This window comes from Homalodisca vitripennis, chromosome X (genome assembly GCF_021130785.1).
Source record: "Homalodisca vitripennis isolate AUS2020 chromosome X, UT_GWSS_2.1, whole genome shotgun sequence".
Lineage (NCBI taxonomy): Eukaryota > Metazoa > Arthropoda > Insecta > Hemiptera > Cicadellidae > Homalodisca > Homalodisca vitripennis.
Window position 1 is genome coordinate 47,084,043 of NC_060215.1, and position 21,643 is coordinate 47,105,685.

The 21,643-nt window shown below is 33.3% G+C and overlaps 1 protein-coding gene across 1 annotated transcript in view; it reads right to left on the minus strand.

The window, feature by feature from the left end:
• Positions 1–9,785: 9,785 nt before the first annotated feature.
• The window catches only part of LOC124369436, a 139,757-nt gene continuing 127,899 nt past the window's right edge, over positions 9,786–21,643 (minus strand). The window contains exons 13-14 of the mRNA XM_046827442.1: positions 19,163–19,297; positions 9,786–12,739 (exon numbers count right to left, since the gene is read on the minus strand). Coding sequence (XP_046683398.1) covers positions 11,288–12,739; positions 19,163–19,297 — 1,587 coding nt within the window. The 3' untranslated portion in view covers positions 9,786–11,287. The remainder of the gene's footprint in view (positions 12,740–19,162; positions 19,298–21,643) is intronic.

The following is a 21,643-nucleotide window of genomic DNA, read 5'->3' on the forward strand; positions in this document are numbered from 1 at the left end:
TAATTAATAAAACATCAAACTTAATAGCATGCGTCATCATCAAGAGCAAAAACTAAAAACACAGAAGACTATAATAAGACATCTCATTTAAAAGGTGAAGCATTTGCTGGGATGAAACAGATTATCGTTCAGAAAGTTGCAGTTTACTATTGATACCTTTTGAGTGCTGTACTATTAAATCTTAATTCATTAAAATAAACAGTCTTACCTGGCACATAAAAATATGCAAAGGCAACAACACTATTTATTTAACAATACATCAAGTGAGTTGCACAGTGGAATTTGTGCAATAGTACAACAACAGTTGATTATTTGATCAAGACAAATTGGATCAATTAGTATTACAAAAATATACTCATTTGACTACGCTAATGAAATAACTAATCCATGTACATTGATACAGCATAACTATAGTACACAGCGTTACGCTATTGTAACTAATAACAGCATTGAAAGAAAGGGATAACTTAACAACAACAAAATTGTTGAAACTTTTCCAAACAAATGCGGACCAGACATGACAATTTTACTCTCGGATTTTGGAAAACTGAGAAAACTGGGGACACAGGATGAAAATGAACTGCCCATCTTCATCATAAAAACTCTTTTGATAGATTTATTTGCTTTGACACTAACATTTGAATCAAATAGAATACCAAAAGAGCTAGAAGAACTCCTTAGGAGAAGCAACCTTTTAAGAGAATGATAGATAGCGCTTAACAAGAAACGGAAATGAAAAGACTTGACGCTGTTCAAAGGGCTACTGAAGGGAAAACTGTCAAAACACATCAATCTCAGCCCAACCATTTCCCACCCTGTCACTAGATCTGAGCAAAACACACAACTAATAAAATGGGCAAGAAGATTCAATTATAACATGGATTTGTGAACTCTATATTAGGATCCAATTGAACCCGCAAAGCTCCTCAATTTAAACCCTTCACATCATGCATTGAGGCAGGAACTATATTAAATTGGCTTAGGATGCAAGTTATTTATACACTGTACAGACTGAAGTATTCCCCAGAATATATACATGGTTTAGTCAATCAGTGAACTTGAATGATATGGGAGGATCAGTCAATACAAAGATGGTGACAGTTGTATTCTAATCATGATAGATGTATTTACTAAAACATCATATAAAAGAGCACTAAAATAAATCAAATATACATGTCAATATTTACCCAGAGTGAAACCAAACTTTGTACACAACAAACTGATAAGACAAGCGAGTTTACAGTTAAGGGAAAAAGAAATATTTTAACTAAAAATAGTATAATGTATTTCCCAAAAATCCTGATGTTAAGATAATTATCGTTGAACTCTACAACAGAACATCTAGAAATTGGAGTCTGAGATTTCAAAGATGTGCTCGAAAGACTTGTATATGCCTACAGTAAAGGCATACGCAGCATTAGGCACAGAACTTAGGGGCAAGGATGTAACCAAAAAGGGGGTCTAAGGGACTCCCCCAGATTTTAAATTGTTTCAATTACTTATATAGTAAACAATTATTATTATTTAAATAATTCAGTATTACTGACTATTTCAGTGTTGCTGAAAGATCGTTCTCAACATAGATGTAAGTCGAGAACTTTTTGAGTCCACTTAGTTTCAGTCCACTTTGGGAAAATATCAGTTGTCTTGACCCCCCCCCCCCCATAAAGTTTTTCTGACTATGTCTTGCTTAGGGGGACACAGTCCCCAACCCTCAGGATGTCGGGGCGGTAAAATATAAAGGGGAAAAAATCAGTCTGACGAATAATTGGTTTTTAAAAACCTTTCCAAATGGAAAAAACTATTAAAAGTCCAAGAGGCCTTTGTCTTGGCTGGGTTACAGCGAAAGTAACAATGTGATTTACTGTTACTACATACCCCACATGTGTTTTTTGTTTTATACATGAGTCTCAGTTGAAACATTTACTTTAGCCAATAAATGGGGACTAGGAAAATAGAAAAAGTTGAGTGCCAAATCATGATGATTCATTATACCATTAGAAATGTTTCTGTCCGTTGAAATCTTTAATGTCATCTCTTGAATACGGTGGCATTAAAAAGCTTCAGGATCAAATTATGCAGGAAGAATCACACTAGTTGAATAGCTTGTCATTCCCTGTGTTATCCCAAAAACCTCACAGCATACAAAACAATCTCCAAACTGTGAATGAACACTACTGTATATTTGGAACCGGTATATGACAAGGCTTTTGAACATTTTCTGCCTGTAACAAAAATAATAAAACTTTTAGTAGTATCAGAGGTTATCGTTATAGCTTTTTTAAAAGGTCTTATATGGACAAATTGTTTTCCTCTCAGCACTTAGACAGTGAGCAAGGTGGTTTTAGTAGCCATTTATAACATTTCATAACATCTCAGCAGACATGTTTACCGCTTCATATATTATTCTTTGTGTTAAGTAGCTTGGCTTGGTCTCATAAACTTTGCTTTTTAAATTACCCCAAGAAGTACTCCATAGGTAACAGATCAGGTGACCTAGCAGGTCATTCAACTGGACCTCTCTGACCTGTCCATCGTTCTTGATAGGTATGGTTCAAAATATTATGTATGTCTACTGTATATTGGGGGGGGGGTGTTCCATCTTGTTGGAACCAAACAGAATTCCAGTTTAATCATTCTATATTCATGATGGCAAGAATAATGCTATTAACCAACATGTTGTGGTAAATTTATCCACTCAAATTTCCATCAATAATAACATTATCAATAATATTTTGTTCTATAATGTCTGTCCATACATTCACCCTTTGGAGTCATTGGGGCCTTTATCATCCAGTGAGGGTTTGTATCAGTCCAATATCTACTGTTATGACAATTAGCATTTTCATTTAACATAAAACTTGCTTCATCAGTAAAAACTATGTTGTTCACAAAACTTGGGTCTGTATCCACTTTTCGCATCGTTGTATCTCAGTATTTGATATGACGATAAATATCGTCCTCAGATAGTGCATGCATAAGTTTTACTTTGTAAAGGTGGTACTTGTAACATTTGTAATTGAGGATTGTGGATTGAAGCACATCAATAGCCACCTCATCACATGACATTGTTTTAGGTCTAGCACTGCCTAGACGACCTTTTACACTTACAGATTCTTCGAAGCGTCGGACTGTGGCATTAGCTGCATGCTTCGAAATAGGTGGTATTTTCTGAAGTCTATCATTAAATAGATCAACTACCTGTTTGGATAATCTCTGTAGACGGCAGTATTACACTAGATTGTTGATGCAGTAGTCTTTCAGGCTAAACAAGGGAATCCATTTAGGGTTAGTACAGATGATTGTGATTTTAACATCCACATTTTTCTTATACTATTGACCTATTATCACACCATGGTATCACCTAAAACAACACACTGACAGAGATAAGAAAGGTCAAGTTATTTATTATTCTCACAAACTTCAAGACAAGTTCTTTGAAATAATTACCAAACAATCCGACAAATAATAATTGAAGAACCCCAGGAAGGTTCACCTCTGACTGTTTTATACCTTTCAGTTGAATATACACTGGGTAGAGTAAAAACTAATGTGTCCCTTAAATGTGGAAAACACTATAGATGTCCAGATACAGCACATCACTAACCACAAATGTAGGTTGCAAGGGTAGATCAATAGGTATATTCTATTGCTGGGGATTACTGTTGGAGTTGGTGGGTTCCTAAGTGTTGAAAGCAGTTGCTAGCCTAGACATAAGGGTGTGCCACCCCTGCCTGCTTCGACTGGAGAGGCTGGTACAGAGCTGGTCTCCTCTTCTTCCAAGGAGACATGACTCAGATTAATGCCCAAAATCCTTCCTCATGGATCTCAACAGGAGGCCACCTCTACCCCCATCCTTAACCATCCAGAATATCCTGTCACTCCTGAAACAGCACAAAGGTCCTTTTAGGACTAAGTGCAATTTCTCAGCTTCTTGTTCTAAGAGATCAAAAGTAAAATAGTTAAAAGAGTTTTCAATACCTAATTTTTTAATGTTTCGTTGTACTTGAGACATTAACCATAATGACAAATTATCCAAATATACTTTGTTATGTAAACGAAAATCCTCTAGTAGTAATACAAATTATTAGAGATATTTTTTGTAACTGATAAAACAGGTGAAGGTATTATCATGAATATTGTTCTAAAGCTTGAAAAAGATGTTCTAAACATCCAAAACTTTAGACAATGGAACATACACAGTGGGAAAATATAAAGGAGTACAGTCCAAAGTACTTCAGGAGAATAATTAAGCACATTTTATACCAACTTACTGAAATTTTCCAGAGACTATTTGTCATATAGAGCTGTTACCAATGCCAAATTTATAGCTGACACGAATGAAATTTCTAACAAAAAGAAAGAAAAACAATCGTCAGACGAGATGTGTGAGATGAAGTATGTGAGTTGCATGTTGAAGACTCGTTTAGATTGTTTTGATTCACTTGTTTAGAACTTATTGACAGGATAACCTTGGAATTAAGTTCTAATTTGTGATTCTGGAGAATGAAAATATTTTATTTTTAATTGGTGTGAAATTTATGAAATAGAAATAAAAGATTTTATTGGTATGAAGCAGCTTTGACAGGCATTTACCACAGGGATCTGAAAAAGGAAAAATTTATGTTTGAAGTTAAAAGTGTTTAGTATCATTTGCTGTAGACCAAGATTTTAAGGATACCACACTCCTATCAGTGTTGGCTTTTATTTACAAATATAAAGTTCAAGAAGGTTATCCAAATATAACCATAGCACTAACGGTGTTTCTAACCATTCCAGTTTCAGTTACCTCTGGAAAAATAAATTTACCAAAAGTCATTTAAATAACTATCTAAAAAATACAATGGGTCAAGAAAGTCAAAGTAACCTTAGTATTATATCAATTACATATAATAGGTACTCTGATCAATTACAGTGAAATCATAAACATATTTCATCAAATAAAAATTGTGAAATTAAGTTAAAGAACTGAGGACATAAAAGTGCACCTTATTTTTTATGATATGTTTTAATCCTTTAAATCTTAAAATGGACTAACTATCATTTTTATAATGAGAATACAGTGGATACTTTATTATTTATGTATTGTTGAGTTTTGTGTATTTACAACTGTTATAAAATACCAGTTCTTCATAACAAATGAGATTAAAATATAGTTTGCAATAAATATTGGTTTCTAGAGTAGTCATAAGCTATAATCTATTGTCATGCAGCAATCAGAAATGACATATACATCCACTTGGATGGAATATTGAACAAACTCCACTTATAATTTGACTTGTTTCTGAATGTGTTTAGATGAAATTGTAATAAAATTCAATTTTTCACAAACTCCAATGCAACATTTTTTACCACTTAACATACTCAAAGTTATATTGCTGACATTGATCTAAGGGATGGTCATACAAAACTTTGCTCCAAGTACTTTAAGTGTGGACACAAAAGCAAAGTGATTCCACAGCTTTATTCTCATGTATGAAGAGCTTCCCGTCAAACAGAGCTAGTCGATGTACAAGAAGTTGGAAGTTTGCTTCGCCTCGAGTATTGTAGTGATGGATGTTGGAGTTTGTGGGTAGTCCGCTCTCATGAACATATGTTACCACCTCTGGAATATACAGAGCTACAACTGTTAGTATTAATAAATTGATGAAGGATGGACTACAGACCTCTCTCGGTTACAAGTTGGCTTATCACGGAACACAGTTCCTCAAAACCTGTATTCAGCGATCTGATATTTACATGTGCTACCCTACAACTGCCACCAGCTTGTCGGTGTCGTTTCCTAACAGGTTATTACTTGAAGAACCCAATACTGAATTATTTAAATGCATCAGCTGATGACTGGGACCCACAATATTTTGCTCAGCTGACGACCAATTACTGAGACATTCAACATTCTGCTCAGCAGGTAACTGAAGACTGAGGCACACATTATTTTTCTCAGCTGACAACTGAAGACTGGGACATACATTTTTCTCAGCTGACATATGAAGGCTGGGACACATCATTCGATACAGCAGCCAAGGTTTCTCTTACTAAAAGAAAAATGAGGTTTTCAAAACACTCATTACCCTTTTCTATTCAAACGTGTTCCATCACGTGCAAGATGATAACCTCGTATCACATCAATGGCATCAAATATTCTACATTAAAATTATTGCACATCAACATCAATTGATCATTATAATGGCTGATATCCTTCCTTGTGAGAATACTATTTTCAATTATTACAGAATTTGAAAAAGTCTGTTTAGCCATAATCAAAAGGTCAGCTATTGAATGCAGCACCTCACGTTTACCCCAGCCACCCTCGAACCCAGGACCACCATTGCAGCCACAGACAAGATTGTTTGTACTAACCAAGAGATAAATTATTTCAGACAATTCAAGAGTATATGTACTGACTTATACTTACAAGCTTATCCTTTATGTGACTAATTCTTGCCCCTGGATTTATATCCACGATAGCCACATTTTCTGCGCAACTTATTCCTGAGTAACGCAAAAGGGAGTCTCCGGTCAACAACATGTTGGACATTGAGATTGCCTGTGCTTTTTTCCCTAAATAATTTAGCACTTTGGACTGCTTACGTTATTGGAACCATTTCCTGTTACATTTGAGGTCAGAACACTGCTGTGAGAAAAAGTGTCCTTAATTGCCCTTGAATAACTATGATTAGATACATTCACAGATCGACCTGGTTTCTTTGCCTGGAGTTTAAGTGCCTTAGTTTTATTGATGATGTATTACAGATTACAGATGTATTATTTACACTATGATTTTTTGACTCAAGAACACGAAACCAATTTGTATATCTCACTGTTTTGTTGTTTTGTAGAGAATACTTAGTTTCTCTAGTCCTATTAATATGTTTGCCCTTAAGTTTGACCTGTTTTCCAAGTTTCAGAATAATTAACTGATGCCCCATCATATTTAACATTTTATTAAGCAAGTCCTTATCACCATAACTAATATTTACATTGGTGGGTGGACAATCTGAGACATTAGAGAGCTCTTCAGTTGCGGTTGGCTGCACGCATAACACATCATGGTAGACAGCAAATAAAAGACTAAAAAACCTCTTATTAAAAAGTGTGTAGCAGTCAAAGAAAGAAAATCCTTTTGCTGTCATGGACTTTTTGCAAAAACCATCGTTAATAAACTTGGCATTGACCAGAACACTTAAACTACACTCGTAATTATTACTCTGTTGAGTGTAACTCAACTCATAGCAACTACTCACACTAAACCCCAACTTGGCTGTTGGCTGAAATGATTTTAGCAGCAAGTGAATTTGTGCCCTGGAGTGAGTCCAGATGAAATACTAACTTACTAGCTATGTCAACAAACACTAAGCTCCAGTGTGAAACATTATCTTGCTTAAGGGTAGCTGAGTTATTACTAACACGTAAGAATGCATAACTTTCCTTAAGAAACCTTAAGTCTTCTAAAACATTTTTAACATCATCAGTACCACCATGGTTTACCACTTGAGTCAGAGAGAGAGAGACCCATGAAAATTATTCTGAACGATTTATTCTCAAAATTGCTGCCAAAAGACTTAAAAATAAGAATCAAGAATGGTGTGATCGACCCTCTTACTGTTAAGCCAGGAATTTTCCTCTGCTTTCTTAACTGACGATTTAAAACCAGTTACTAAGTCTGCCAATTCTAACTTTTGTTGTTACTAGCTTCTAAATTTAAGCTAATGTTAGCAGTAATTTTATCTTTATCATCAAGACAAACAGTTAATGAGTTATATTTTCTAACTCAGTTTTAACGTTAACTACACTAGAGGACATGATACATTTTTCTTCCAAAGAAATGTCTTTTTCTTCACGAACGAGGTCCAGCTCATTAAATGAAACATCCACACCATGTTGTTGTCGCTATTTCTCCCGTTCAAGCCGGGACTCAAGAGTTAGAATGTTAGAATAAAGGTCTTTAATCGTTGCTCCAGAATTATTTTTGGAAGCTAGATCATGGTCCAAACGCTAAAGTAATTTAGTTACATTTACCTGAATATTAGTTAAAATAATGTCATGGTGATTAGCTTCTAACTTTTTCAATTCCAGGCAGAGATTTGTGATCACTGTCTCTGTTTCAATGTCGAGGTTTTCAGAGCCGGCAAATACGTACTCAATCAAATTGACAGCACAGTTTGACATTCTACGTGTTACCACCATTTTATCGCGTTTACACAGCTTCACTGAGGAGATACACTGTGGGTGAACCAATGTCAATTGCCTACAAATGAGCAATCACTAACCCACATGACATAACAGTAACGATGTTGCAGCAAAAAATTGAAGGCAAAACTCGATTTGCTGCAGCTTGCCATCTGAGTTCTTCTAATTTCAGGTCCTAGGTTTTATTCTTTTCAGCATCAGTCTCCTTCTGCTCCATTAAGTTGGTCAAAGTGTAAAGTTCGTGTTCTATTAGAAACTCTCTTCTCATCTTTTCAGTTTCCATATTCAAGACAGTTTTCCTTTTTCCTAAACTGTTTGTTGGTTTGGTATGGACATGATTTATTTAATGCTAGAGCTATGGTTTTTGAAAATGATCATAAGCTAATGGTAAATCAATGTCTGTGGGGTTGTGAATTAGCCAAAGTATTGCTTGCTAAGATATTTTTTAAATTGTATATTTTTATAGTGTAGAGTTTCCCTATTCAAATTATCAGATCTAAATGGTGAACCAACAGATGGTATGTTCTATGAACAGCATGTGCAAAATTTATAGTTTACAATTCAAGTAAAAACTATTAAAGAAAAACAACAATGACAACCGTCATTCACGGTAAGGAATGAAACTAGAATTCACTTCCATTTCAGTTTTTGACTTCATGAATAAAATTTCACTTTTGAAGAAAAAAGATATGTAGTGTGGTTTCAAACATACATGATCTATTTCAACTGTTGTTACTGTGTGTCATTGTTGTATTAAAAGATGCCCCACATTTTTACATGCACATGTGATCAGAGGTTTGTTCGTGGATTGTTTTGCAAGGGAGGACCTCAAATAATTTATTTTCATATGCTTGATAAGATAGAGAAACGGTAACATAGAGGAAATTTTTATTATAAAAGTTTTTAAAAAGCCTCAGCTAGCCGGGCCACTCTTATTGGCCCTCCTGTTTTCCTGTTCAGCTTGTCAGGCCACTTCATGTGGCTCAATGTATTACACCATTATAAAATTTAATCCTTATTAAGACATGATGGAAAGTGCTACAATAATGTCTCTTACAAATAATGAATCAAATTAATACCTCTCTATTTGCAGCACATACTGTAGTAATCATAGTATGATAGTACCTATGAATTTGTTTTTTAGTATGAAATGTATCAATCACTTTATTGAAAATATTAGTGCATTTGTTGGAGCCAAACATCAAACTATGGAAATGAATATTCTGCTGTTTTTAGGAGCTACTTGAGACTAATTTTATTTTCATTTCGGGCATAATAATAATTTTTAATTAGGTAAAACGATAACTTAACATACTACTACGTGGTATGTTTACGAAAAAATAATAACCAACCAATCAAAATAGGTTTTAAGTTAAAAGCATTTTTGTAAGTTTTTGAGAATGACATTTCAATCCTAGTAATTGAAAGGACCAAAGGTCAAATACTGCAATTCAAATACACAACCTTTAACACTCTTTACTTTGAAGAGAATTAATAAGTAAACAACTACCAGAACCCTCATTATTTGGTTGTCATGAAGAATACCAAATATTTTCAAAAAGGAATATTTGGTACAAAATATAAAAAAAGGAAAATAAAAAGGCCATAAATGTATAATTTATTCATTATAAGTACTGAAACATACAATACATTACAGACTCACAAAACACACAACTTTGGGTGGTTTGATCAACACCTTTCTTCTGTGTTTGGTACATCCACTTGACACTTAGACTACATAAAAATAACTTTCCCATTTTGAAATCATATAGGTTATTATAAGCTCAAAATTTCAAAACCCTCAAAAGAATTGCATTGTTGTAAGCAAATCTTTGTGAATCTAATTAATTTTTACAATATTTTCTGTTGTTTATAAAAACATTGAAGTGTACAGATTTTTATTTAAAGCTGTAAAAAGTAATAAATTTCATCAAAAATAGAAGTTGAAAAACACTCTCCAAACATTGTACATAAAATGCAGGAATAACTTTTGATGATTTGACACACTTTTTTGGAAGATTTTTTTGGCAATTCACAATAAAACAAACTCATCAACAACATTATAAAAATGACTCTGTAAAAAGTTTCCAGAAATGTTATCACAGGTAACTTTCAAGGAATACGCTTAGTTACTAAATCTAAAAAGAAAGACCAAGGAAAATTACATACACTGCTTTGAGACAATAATGTAACACAGTTAAATATATCTCAATACATTGGAATACAACATAATAAATTTTAGCAAATGTTATTATGATTATTTGGCCTTAGATATTATGTTTACAACCTAATAACCTAAAACTAAATAAATTAATAAAAATGTTGTAATTTTGGAATGTTAACATTATTTTTATCACATAATGAAGGATCAACAACAATAAAAAACTATAATGAAGGTCAGTACTAACAAATGGTTATTATAGGGACAGACAGGTAGTTAGAAATTTTAGGTAGAATAAGACATCCGGTTATATAAGATACACGATTATTGATAAAAGTCTACAACAAACACACAAGCTTATGCTATATTTTTATTAAATACACACAACTTTTAAAAATCATTAACTTATCACTATTCAGAAGATATTAGTTTAAGAACTTTTATGTAATGAATCTGGACATATAATAACATTTGTATACAAATTTACTTAGATTGAAATTTGCAGTTATCATTCAGTTGGTGAAATTATACTATTTCAATGTGTCTGTGAAATGAAATCAACCTATGCGTTTATTTCATAATATATCAATATGAGTGAGTTTTCCCATCAACCAATACAATTAATTTAACTGGTCAAACTGTTATTCCCTGTCCATCCCTAATGATTAATCGAAATCCCGTAATGCAAAACTTGTTTTTAAATCATAAAAATCTTTACAGCAAATATTTTTTTTATTTTTTGCAAAAATTTATTCAAAGCTAAATAATTATAAAATATTAAAAACAAAATTCACATCCACGGGATAGTTTATGGGCACTGTAAGCGTGTTCAGGATTATATTATACAAGTATATAAAATAGTATTAATATCAAATTGCAATGTTATTCATCAATGTTTTATAGGATAAACATCCTCATTAGTGTCAAAATTATTTGTCACGCATCTGAAAATAAATATTCACTCTCTGAAAGTAGCACTTCCATATCGGACGGCACCGTGTGGAGGTTGGAATCTAAATCAGAATCAAGAAGAGGAACTGAATGTCTCTTTAATATCATAGGCTCAACCATATTGGCATTTTCAGGTTTATCAGTATAGGGAAATTTCATAAGGTCCATACACTTATCAGTTGCAAGGCTGTTCCTCTTGTAAGTATCTTCCAATCTATCTCCTCTTCTCTTTCTACCTCCATCCAAAGAAATGTTGCCCTTACTTTTTCCGTCAACAGAATGATGACGTGTGATTTTCTGTGGTTTGCACTTCTCTGGAGGGAGGGGCACTTGAGACTGGTTTATGCCTTCAACTGAGGTCATTCTCAGTAAGTCTATTTTAGGACAATTTTCAGGTGGTTTGATTGGACTAGCCATGTCATGGGTGTTCTGATAAATAGGTGTATTTTGATATACAGGTTCAGTTTTGTCAACAGAAATCAGTCTTTCAATTTTTTCATTGGTGTCATAAGTTTTTAATTCTGGTGCTGAATTGTCTTTATATTGCTGTTTCTTGGACCCATTACCTAAATCTTCACTTATCGGTTTCAAATTATTTGAATTAGTATTCGGTTTTGTTTCTTTGACTGGATCACAGCTGACTGTCCTTGGCTTTCTCTTTGCTTGGTTATGTTTACGTTCCTTTTCATTTTTAACCAAAATAGCAGTACGATTCCTTTGGTTTACTTTTGAATTAATCTCCTTAACAACATTTGTTGCCACTTCTGTCGGTTTCTTCAGTTTAACACTAAACTTAAAAGGAGGTTTATACACAACTTGAAGTTTCACTTGTTCTTTGCCATTTGCATCTAAACTTCCTGATTTTCCCCTCTGCTCACTTGGTCTTGTGTTAGGACGGTGGACTTTAACAGGACTACGAGTTTGGGCATCAGGTTGTAGAAATCCTGCAGGTGACGACTTTGACTTTCTTACAGCCAAAGATCCAGCAATATTATGAGAATTCAACAACCAATTCCTTACTTTACCTAGTGGATCTTCTTCAGGTGTCTTTCCTGCTGCTTTCTCTTGAACCGCACTATAATCTATTATTTCTTTCTTTTTCTTCTTAACCTTTACTGGCTTCTTCTTTTTGACAATTACCTTTTTCTGCACTTTCCTCGGGGAAGGAACTGTAGCTTCATCACCTTTGTCAGTAGTTTTAGTAGAATCTTGTATCTTTCCTTTCTTTGCTACTTCCTTTCCTCGCCGTCGATGATTTGCTTCATGCACTCTCTGCTTGAGAGGAAGTTTGCTCCTCACAGCTGCTGGGTGTACTACAACATTCGTCCCATCTGAGTCCAGAGGAAGACGAACTGTCTCTGTCGTTGAGCTGTGAATGATTGTTATGGCTTTCAGTTTCAAGTCGGTTGTCTTCCCAAGTAGCCGAGTGCTTAACACCTGCAAAATAATGCAATACCAAAATTAATTTCAAGAGATGAAATTATATTGTACAGTTCCCCCAACATACAATATCAATAATGTTGCAGAACTTCTTAGACAAGAGACAACATACTGTGTACTGCACCATGTTTATTTTTTCCCTATATTGGAAATAGACTCATAAACCATGAACTGATATACTCTTTAACATAATATTAACCATTTGAAAAATAAGTAATAACTTATAATTTATATAATTACATAATTATAAATTTATAATTATTGGACCGTCCTAATAAGTTATAAAAGTCAAACTCTGCATTAACATCAATGTAGGACTGAAAATCTACTAATGTGGAACTGCCTTTTGATGGAAAATCTTGTTAACATAGTCTTCCATTCCAATTTTTATGATCATCCCACTCTCCCCTACACATCCAACTCGCCAATGGGCCCAACTATCATCCTAGAAACATCCTAGGAGAAAAAAACCTAAGACTCAATATGCAGCACTTAAAAATAAAATATTTAACTACTTAAAACAAGTCACAGTTCTCATATTGGCGTAACACTGTAAAAAGTATCCAAAATTGAAAAAGATTCAAAGTGTTAAAGCATATGCAACACCAGTACACCTAGTTATTGGGTCAAAGAGACTAAAATAGAAATTTTAATAATGTGACCACCATACTAAAGGGACATTTAAAACTTATATTTTCTGCATGATAAATTGTGATCATGGGTTTATATAAAATAAGAAAATATCTGTCACAGTATAACAAGTTGAAATGGCAGGAACACAAATATTTTCTTATATACCTACCAGTTCTGGAAACTTTGAGACTACCACAAAGAAAAATTCTCTGCAACCGTCTTGATTACTACATTTACATGACCCTGGCCTCTATTACAGACAATTATTGTGCCTTACTGAAAAAGGATTTAGACCAAGCATATGTAAAATATCAGACAAGAATCTTCTCCAATGAATGAAAAGTTAATATAATAGGTCATTGGCAAGTGAAAACCTAAAATGAATCAGGTTTATTTTCAGAGTTAGTTTGTCTTTGCAGTTGTTGCACTTTATGCTGATTTACCTGATTGTTCTGTCAGGTCTTTTAGCCACAGTGAACTACAAAAATAGTTCAGACATGATTCCTAGTCAATCTATATATACATATACAAGCACTAGGATCTTAGAAGTGTTGCCAAAACTGTTAAAATTCATAAATGACCTCCTAGAGCTATGAGTAATTTTCCAGCAGTGTCTTTCAATGCTGGCTTTGACTGAATCTAGATACATGATTAATTTGAAAGAGCAGTAACACTGGTAGGAAGAAGCATAAGAAACTAGCATTTGTGAAAAGTTTAGCACCAGTAACCACAGAAAGCTTGTTAGGTTTTCCATCCAGCGTATAAACTGATTTTGTAACATGGAATAGAATGAAACACACACCATGACTTTGATATCCGGAAGCAAAATGTTAAGCTGAAGGCATCTGCCCTTTTTCCCCCTCCGGACTAATGCCTTCCTGTTTCAGATAATGTGCTGCAATACCACAGGAAGTGCCAACATTGATTTTATTAACAGTTTCTTACATTGTCTGGTGTTTATGACACGTGTTGTGTAGTAGTAGTTCGCCCTGCTACTGTGGGGTAACATTACATGGGTTAGTTCTTATTAGTCTGGACTTACAGGTATATGCTTGGTTTTTTTATATACAGTTTGTTCTCTCTAGTGAGTTCATTACCACAAATTAAAACCTTAACTGTAACATTGAGTAACTCTGCACTTAAGGCATCTGCTACAGTCAACAATTGGTTTGTAATATTTTGTGTGTGCTAATATATATTCCAATCCTTGAAAATAGTGGTCTTTTCAGTAACACATAATGAGACAGACATCCAAAATCGAGTTACACTTAGAAGTCATCCATCTTCAATAACAAACTTTAAAAAAGTAATGGAATTGGATCTTGTTACTTCTATATTTTAAACACTAGAAACACTTATGACACTTGTTTGAAACCATTCATAAAACTTCATTTGATGTAATGAAAGATAGATTGGTGAGATTTTATTCTATAACTATTACCAATACTTTAGAAGAAAAGGTTTGAATTAGGATTCTCAGGAGATAAGGTTATACACTAGTCACTCTTCTACCAAGAAAGGCTCAGATGATATTGCAACTAATTAAAACGCCAAATGGATAAAATAATGTAACAGCCAATAATTTATTTCGTTGTTAAATTTTCTCATATTTATGTTCTAGTCTCATAGGAATGATGATATAATTTATGTTTATAGTAAACGTGTCCACCAATTTCTCATAGGCGGCTTTCTTTGGGAAATGAAAACTCACTAATTACTCACTAGCTAGTAAAAAATAAATTTAGTTTAGTTTTATGTTAATGAATAGAGTTATGAGTAAAGCATTAAAGTATTAAACGCTTTTTATAAATATGAGATGATGAGTAGTACTAAGCATCAAGGAGAAAATAACAGATATAAAGAGAAGTTATGATATTAAACTAAGACATCTCAAACGTAACATCACTCAAGAATATATAACCAACTCGAGCTATAAACCAAAAGCTCTCTGGAAAACTATCAACTTAGAAAGGAACAGCGAGCAAACACAAGATACTACTTTCACTTGGAGGTGAATGGCAAGAAACAGGATTACCTCAGACAACTATTCAGAAAAGCATAAACAAGCTGCAAAATGTAATTCTGGCTCTACCAAACAATATTCCTACATAACATTCAATTTTATCCCTACTGATGAGAAAGAAGTTCTAGAAGCGATAAAGTCCCTAAAACCAAAGTTATCTTTTGAGCTGAACAAATTTCCAGCTAAAGCAGGAAAACACTGTGCAAAACCGTTGGTAGCTCCTCTATAAAGTATAATTAACAAATCATTCAGTCCAGGAGACAATAATGTACGCAGACGACACAACCTGACTTTTAAAAATGAAAACACTCAGAGTCTCGTTGTTGACATTTACATACGATAGATAAAGTATTCCAGTACTGCCTCCATAACAACTTAGCAGTAAACTCATTTGAACACAGATTTGAAAACAACACAAATCAATTTTGGTCGCAGACATAAAGAAATACAAAATTTTCCAAAATCTCTACAGAACTGCAAACTAAATTTCTGGGCTTAACAATAGATGCTGACCTTTCCTGGACCACTCATGTTGAAATACCAAATAAGAAACTTAGCTCTGGAGTCTATACTGTTCATAGAATGAAACTGATAGGAGGGCTGGTGGTAGCAAAGACAGTTTATCATGCCTTATAGGAATCTCACATCAGATACGGCCTAATTGTGTGGGGAGGAACCTCCGAGCACAACCTCAAAAGAATACTTATCCTTCATAAAAAAGCCATAAGAGCAATTGCTAGCCTCATCCCAATGGAAAACTGTAGAGAGATTTACAAAACTCTAAAATTCTCGAAAGTCATGGTGCTGTAGCTTTATATTCATGCAGTCAGTGGTTATGCGTATTGATTAACTGGAATTTCCAAGATGTGAGGACATCTATGCTTACAACACCCTGACTACCAACTTCCTCCACATCATATTACTAAATACACCAAAAAACCATCTTATGCAGGACGGAAAATCTACAACTCACTATCAGAGAACCTGAAACGCCTACAAGCAAAATTGCCTTAAAGACAACTGTACAACTGACTTGAGGAAAGACCAGTCTACACACTTTAAGAGTTCTTCGCCCAGACATTGTAATTCAAGAATCTAGTTCATGTAAACTTGACACCATTAAATTTCTTAAGGATTTTGTAAATAAAGATTTCCTGATTCTGAACCAGTATTATTAAACTGGCAGTTACAGAGGATAAAACTTCAGCAATAAAATAGTGTTTTTGGACTCAAAGAAAGCCAATAGTAATACCCACAAAATTACATTTTCACAAAATTTGTTTTTACCATCGTTTAATCACAAAATAATAAAAATGATTCAAATTGATAATGGCAATAATTCTTTTAAGCCACAAATAATATTTTTGCCTTCAATGAATCCTAAACAAAATATTTTAATAGATTAAATTTATTTGCAATACAATAACAGTTATAATAAATAATCAGAAAAGGTAGGTATTATGGATATTTTTACTTGTCAATACTAGGACAGTGTGCACAATATATGTGGTAGATCTGAAAATCCAAAAATATATATATACGTGGCATTTACCTACCTAAACTTTATATTGCTATTCAAGTATAAAAAATATTAAAGGCACTATTTCAAGTTTATAAGCCATTTAAATATTACCTTGCAAAGGATTATCTATACTCTACACTTTTAAATAATCCCTAATATATCTGTATACACAATGCCATTAAAGTAACAACATTGTAAGATAAAGGAAACTGTAAACTAATTTCAAAATAATGTGCACACAAGTATTACAAATCTAACAGTAATATTTGTGACCTGGATGTTTTAGCTAAAGGAAAATTAAATGACGTGCAACGCAAAATCTAAGACTTATACTAAGTCAATTAATGTTAGATAAAGCTATGAAGCTATTTACTGAACAATAGAGTGGGTGTGAGGGAGGATGTAAAGGGAGATGGTAAAATTATTTTAGCTTACGTTCTCGAGTATACTGCCCATGCAAATAACAATAAAGCTGTTAGAACCATGCTAGTACACCACATGCTGAACCAAACAAAATTATTCTAATATTTAGCATTTAGAACCATATGCAGAAAAAAGTCTCTCAGAGATTGTTATTTTAAATGAAAACAATATTAATATCATTTTCCACCAATTATAAAAATATTTATGTTTTACACATTTGCGACAAAATGTGCTTTTCAAAGCACACTCCAGGTTATAAAGCTTTTTAAAACTATAAATCAAAGCCACTATGAAGAGTTATGCAACTTAATATTTTCTTATGTTTATGGAGCTGTTTTATGGGTTTTCTACTGTTATAGTTTAGACTATCGACGTTAGGAAAAATTTTCTGTACACATATTATAGAAAAATGTTACTTGTATCACAAACACTTTAACTGAGTTGCTTATTTACTTTAAATGGTTATGAGTCAAAACAGTTTAGTGATCATTGGTTAAAGCATTTGGTGCAAAAATGATTGCACTGGCTTCCATTTTTTTTTTGGATAAGTGCAGAAAATTGAGCATGACTCAACAGAGTGGCATGATGGTGTTAATAATAAAATTAGACATAATACAATGAATTAAAAGAATCTATGTATATAAGATAGATCTGTTAACATCATCATTATTAACATATTCTGAAAATAATCGTAACAGAAAACAAAGGAACACATATCAAAAATGACTATGTCATATTGAATACTCCTGTAAATGGTCCTAGCAAATGTGTAAAAAGTGATTGTAAAGCCAAGACAAAAATGCTTCCACAATTCTCAGTAAAAATATAGCCATGCTTCATACACTCCATAAGGCTGAGAAAACAATTATTTTCTTTTTACCTTTGTTTTAAGTACATAGTTTTTCACTCTTTTTTAATAAATAAAACCACAGTGAACAGTATTTATGATGAACAAAATTCAATTTTAAAGAATACTTTTCTCGATTCTAGGAATTTTGTAATATATAAATACTGAAACATAAGAATTTTATATTTAAGAAAGATCGTAATAATAGTTAATTATGAAGTAGTAAAGACCATGGCACGGGCTTGGAAACATTAATATAGCCACAATACAGTCTGGCTTCTAGCAGTGTTATTTATTCACTGCCGTAACACTCACAAAAGGTATTTTGCAGTGAGACAGTACGATTTTCATACTGTAGTATTGTATAAAACAATTCAAAAAAGTTTAGCTGAGTAACTTTCTATTTCAATATGAATTTATGCCACTAACAGACAAATTACAAAAAGTATAATTCTTATAGCATTTTTAAGATAACTAGGAACTTCAAATAACAAAATTCCAGATAATCATGTCCATAGTGTAATAAAAAGTGGCTAGAATGTAGTGTCAGACAATGTTATCTTCCCCATTGCTTTTTAGATAAAACAGGATAACCTCCAGGTCTGCTCTTCACAGACTAAGTGAAATCCTAGTATAAAAATGGTCCCTGTTTATTTTTAAACATATGGCTTACTCAGCCATATTTAAACCTGTTGTAAAAGCTTGAGGCAAATATATGTTTCATTCAATGTTTAACATTCACTAAAATAGCCTTTTAATATTGAAAAACAACAACAGGCACTGGATATAATAAATTCCCCTGTACATGATCCTTAAAAAGTAATTATAAAACATGTTCATTTAGTTAGCAGTTTTCACAAATACAGATGTATTACTATATTAAATATTATTCTGTAAAACATTTTATTTTCTTCTTTTAGACTGTTTCTTCTTTTACAAAATTATTTTGTATTTTTATTGCTATAATCTTACCAGTATAAGGATGACTGAGGCGCAGATGAGGGCTGCGTAATACCAACGATCCAATATCCACCGCTTGAAAGAAGCTATGCTCTCTTCTGACAGTAGAAGTTTACGTAGGGTGGCTAGAGGTCCTGACGGGTCCACCTGTGAGAGGATAACATCTCCACTTGTTATAAGGGTTACAAGAGCTCATTCAAATTCTGATTAACTTTAAAAATGTTTATATTTATTACTTTAATTCGATTGATTACACCAAAAAATATGTAATAATTTAACTAAATAATACAAGACACCCTCAATTGGGTAGATTTGAAAAAACGTACTAAGTTATACTTACTTTGCCAAAACTTCTAGAGCTATTAAATAACTATATTTTAGTCCAAAAACATGCCTTTTTGGAGAAATTAAGATGTATTAGGTTTAAAAACTCTTAAAGTTAAAACATTCTTAATTATACAAAAAGGTTTCTAGGAGATATTTATAAAACAGAGTTACATAACAAATTCATTAAATCAAACTGTCTATAAGAGTGTTACCAGATATGTACATAATATTTTATAAATTTTTACAAGGGTACATCTGTATCCTTTCTTTTAATGAATCTGGAGAAACTGGTTGCATGGGAGGTTTGTATGGGAGAGATTTCTTCTGCTGTGTTCTCTACATCAAAACAACATCTTAATCCATGAGAGTTTTGTGATTTTGCATGTGAGTTTTTGATGATTAAAAGTGGTTGTTGATGCAGTTATTGGATACATCATCAACAGTCAAATTTGTGAATGGCTTATTACCACCTCTCTTTTTTGTGCAATGGCTAGAGAACCAGAACCAACATGGCGGACACCCATCATCTAGTGTGAAAGTGATCCTACATTTTAGTGAAGTTTTAAGTGGGAAAATCAACAAAGTGTACCACTTAACTACACACCAATCAATACTTCTAAACTGTAAGTTTAGTATCATCTATTTAAGAAACATTTAAATACCTTGAAGACAATAAAAATCCAAGAAAACTTTAAGTAACATCACGAACTAGATCAACAACTGCAACAATCTTTTCAAGATATATTACATAATATAACAAACTCAAGCACTTCTCTAACTAATTTAATTATTTTATAGCAACTACAGATATTTATTTTTTCCACTGACAACAAGTAAATAAATGCACTATTTTTAACTAAGTATAACTACATTATCAACTTGCACACAAATATTCATAAGTGACGTCAGAGGCCAACTCATCAACTAAGACGTCTAAACTTCCAACGCAACATTATTAACTGCTATACAGCTGGCAGTGAGGTCTTAAATCATTTGCAACAGCGACAATCACACCAGCACTGTGGAGGGAGCAACTCAACACCTATGCTGGACTCTGCATTGGCACGCATTCCTACAGAGCCTACCTCAACTCTATATATTACAACTGTTACTACAGCTATGCATACGGCTGGCTGCACTGTATACATTGTTGACAAGGCTTTGATTGCCATCCTAATCAACCACAATTATACAATACTGACAATCCACTTTTTGGACAATTTGACTCTTTAGAATATTCCATTCTAATATATTTTTTAAAATTAGCATCAATTTTTATTAATTTTCATTACATAAGGAAATGTGGAAAATTATATTTTAAACAACTGAATCTGATTTTCCACAATGATAAAATCCAAAGCAAGCACCCCTAAATACCCATGTGGTCTCTGTGGGATCGGAGTAAAATATTCTGGAATTAAATGCACTGGTCCCTGCTGTAACTGGTACCATGCGGGGATGTGCAAATCTCACAGACAAGCGTCTTAAGGAACTGAAAAATAGAGGGTGCTAATGTCTGGACCTGCAATGGCTGCACTGTTTCCACAAGGCAGCAGCAAGAGGTATCACAAAGGCAAGGAAATCAGCCTACATAGTGAACTTGAGAAGAAATCCATTCTGCTGACTCTCCACTTAAGTCATACATGAGTAACAGGCCTCAAAATTTCCCCTACCTACATAATAGAACAACATAATTCTCTCAACAACTCATTAGCGGACATAGAAAAATAGTCTAGTTGAAAGTAATTTCCTGGAAGACATAACAAATAAAGAGGACAAACTGGAAATGGCTGCCAAGATAGGAACAACTCTTTTGGAAAAAAATAAGCTTTTGGAGGAAAAAAATCTTAGATTGGTTGCCACAATAGCTAGGACAGAAGAAAAGTTAGAAGAATTGGAGGAAAAATGAAAAGAACCACATTAACAAGATAGAATCACTCAGCCAAGAACTGAGAGACTCTGAACTCCAACTTAATAAAGAAAAGGAATTTCAACTGGAAACTGCAGAACCTTTTTGAAGAACAAGACATAAAAATCTCAAAAACTTATTGATTTGAATTTAACAAAAATTAAAAATTTGGAAATGACTATTTTGACACTTCAGAAGAGTACTAAATTTGAAAATAACGATCCTGAGTCAACTAAATCTGCTTTCACACAAACTTC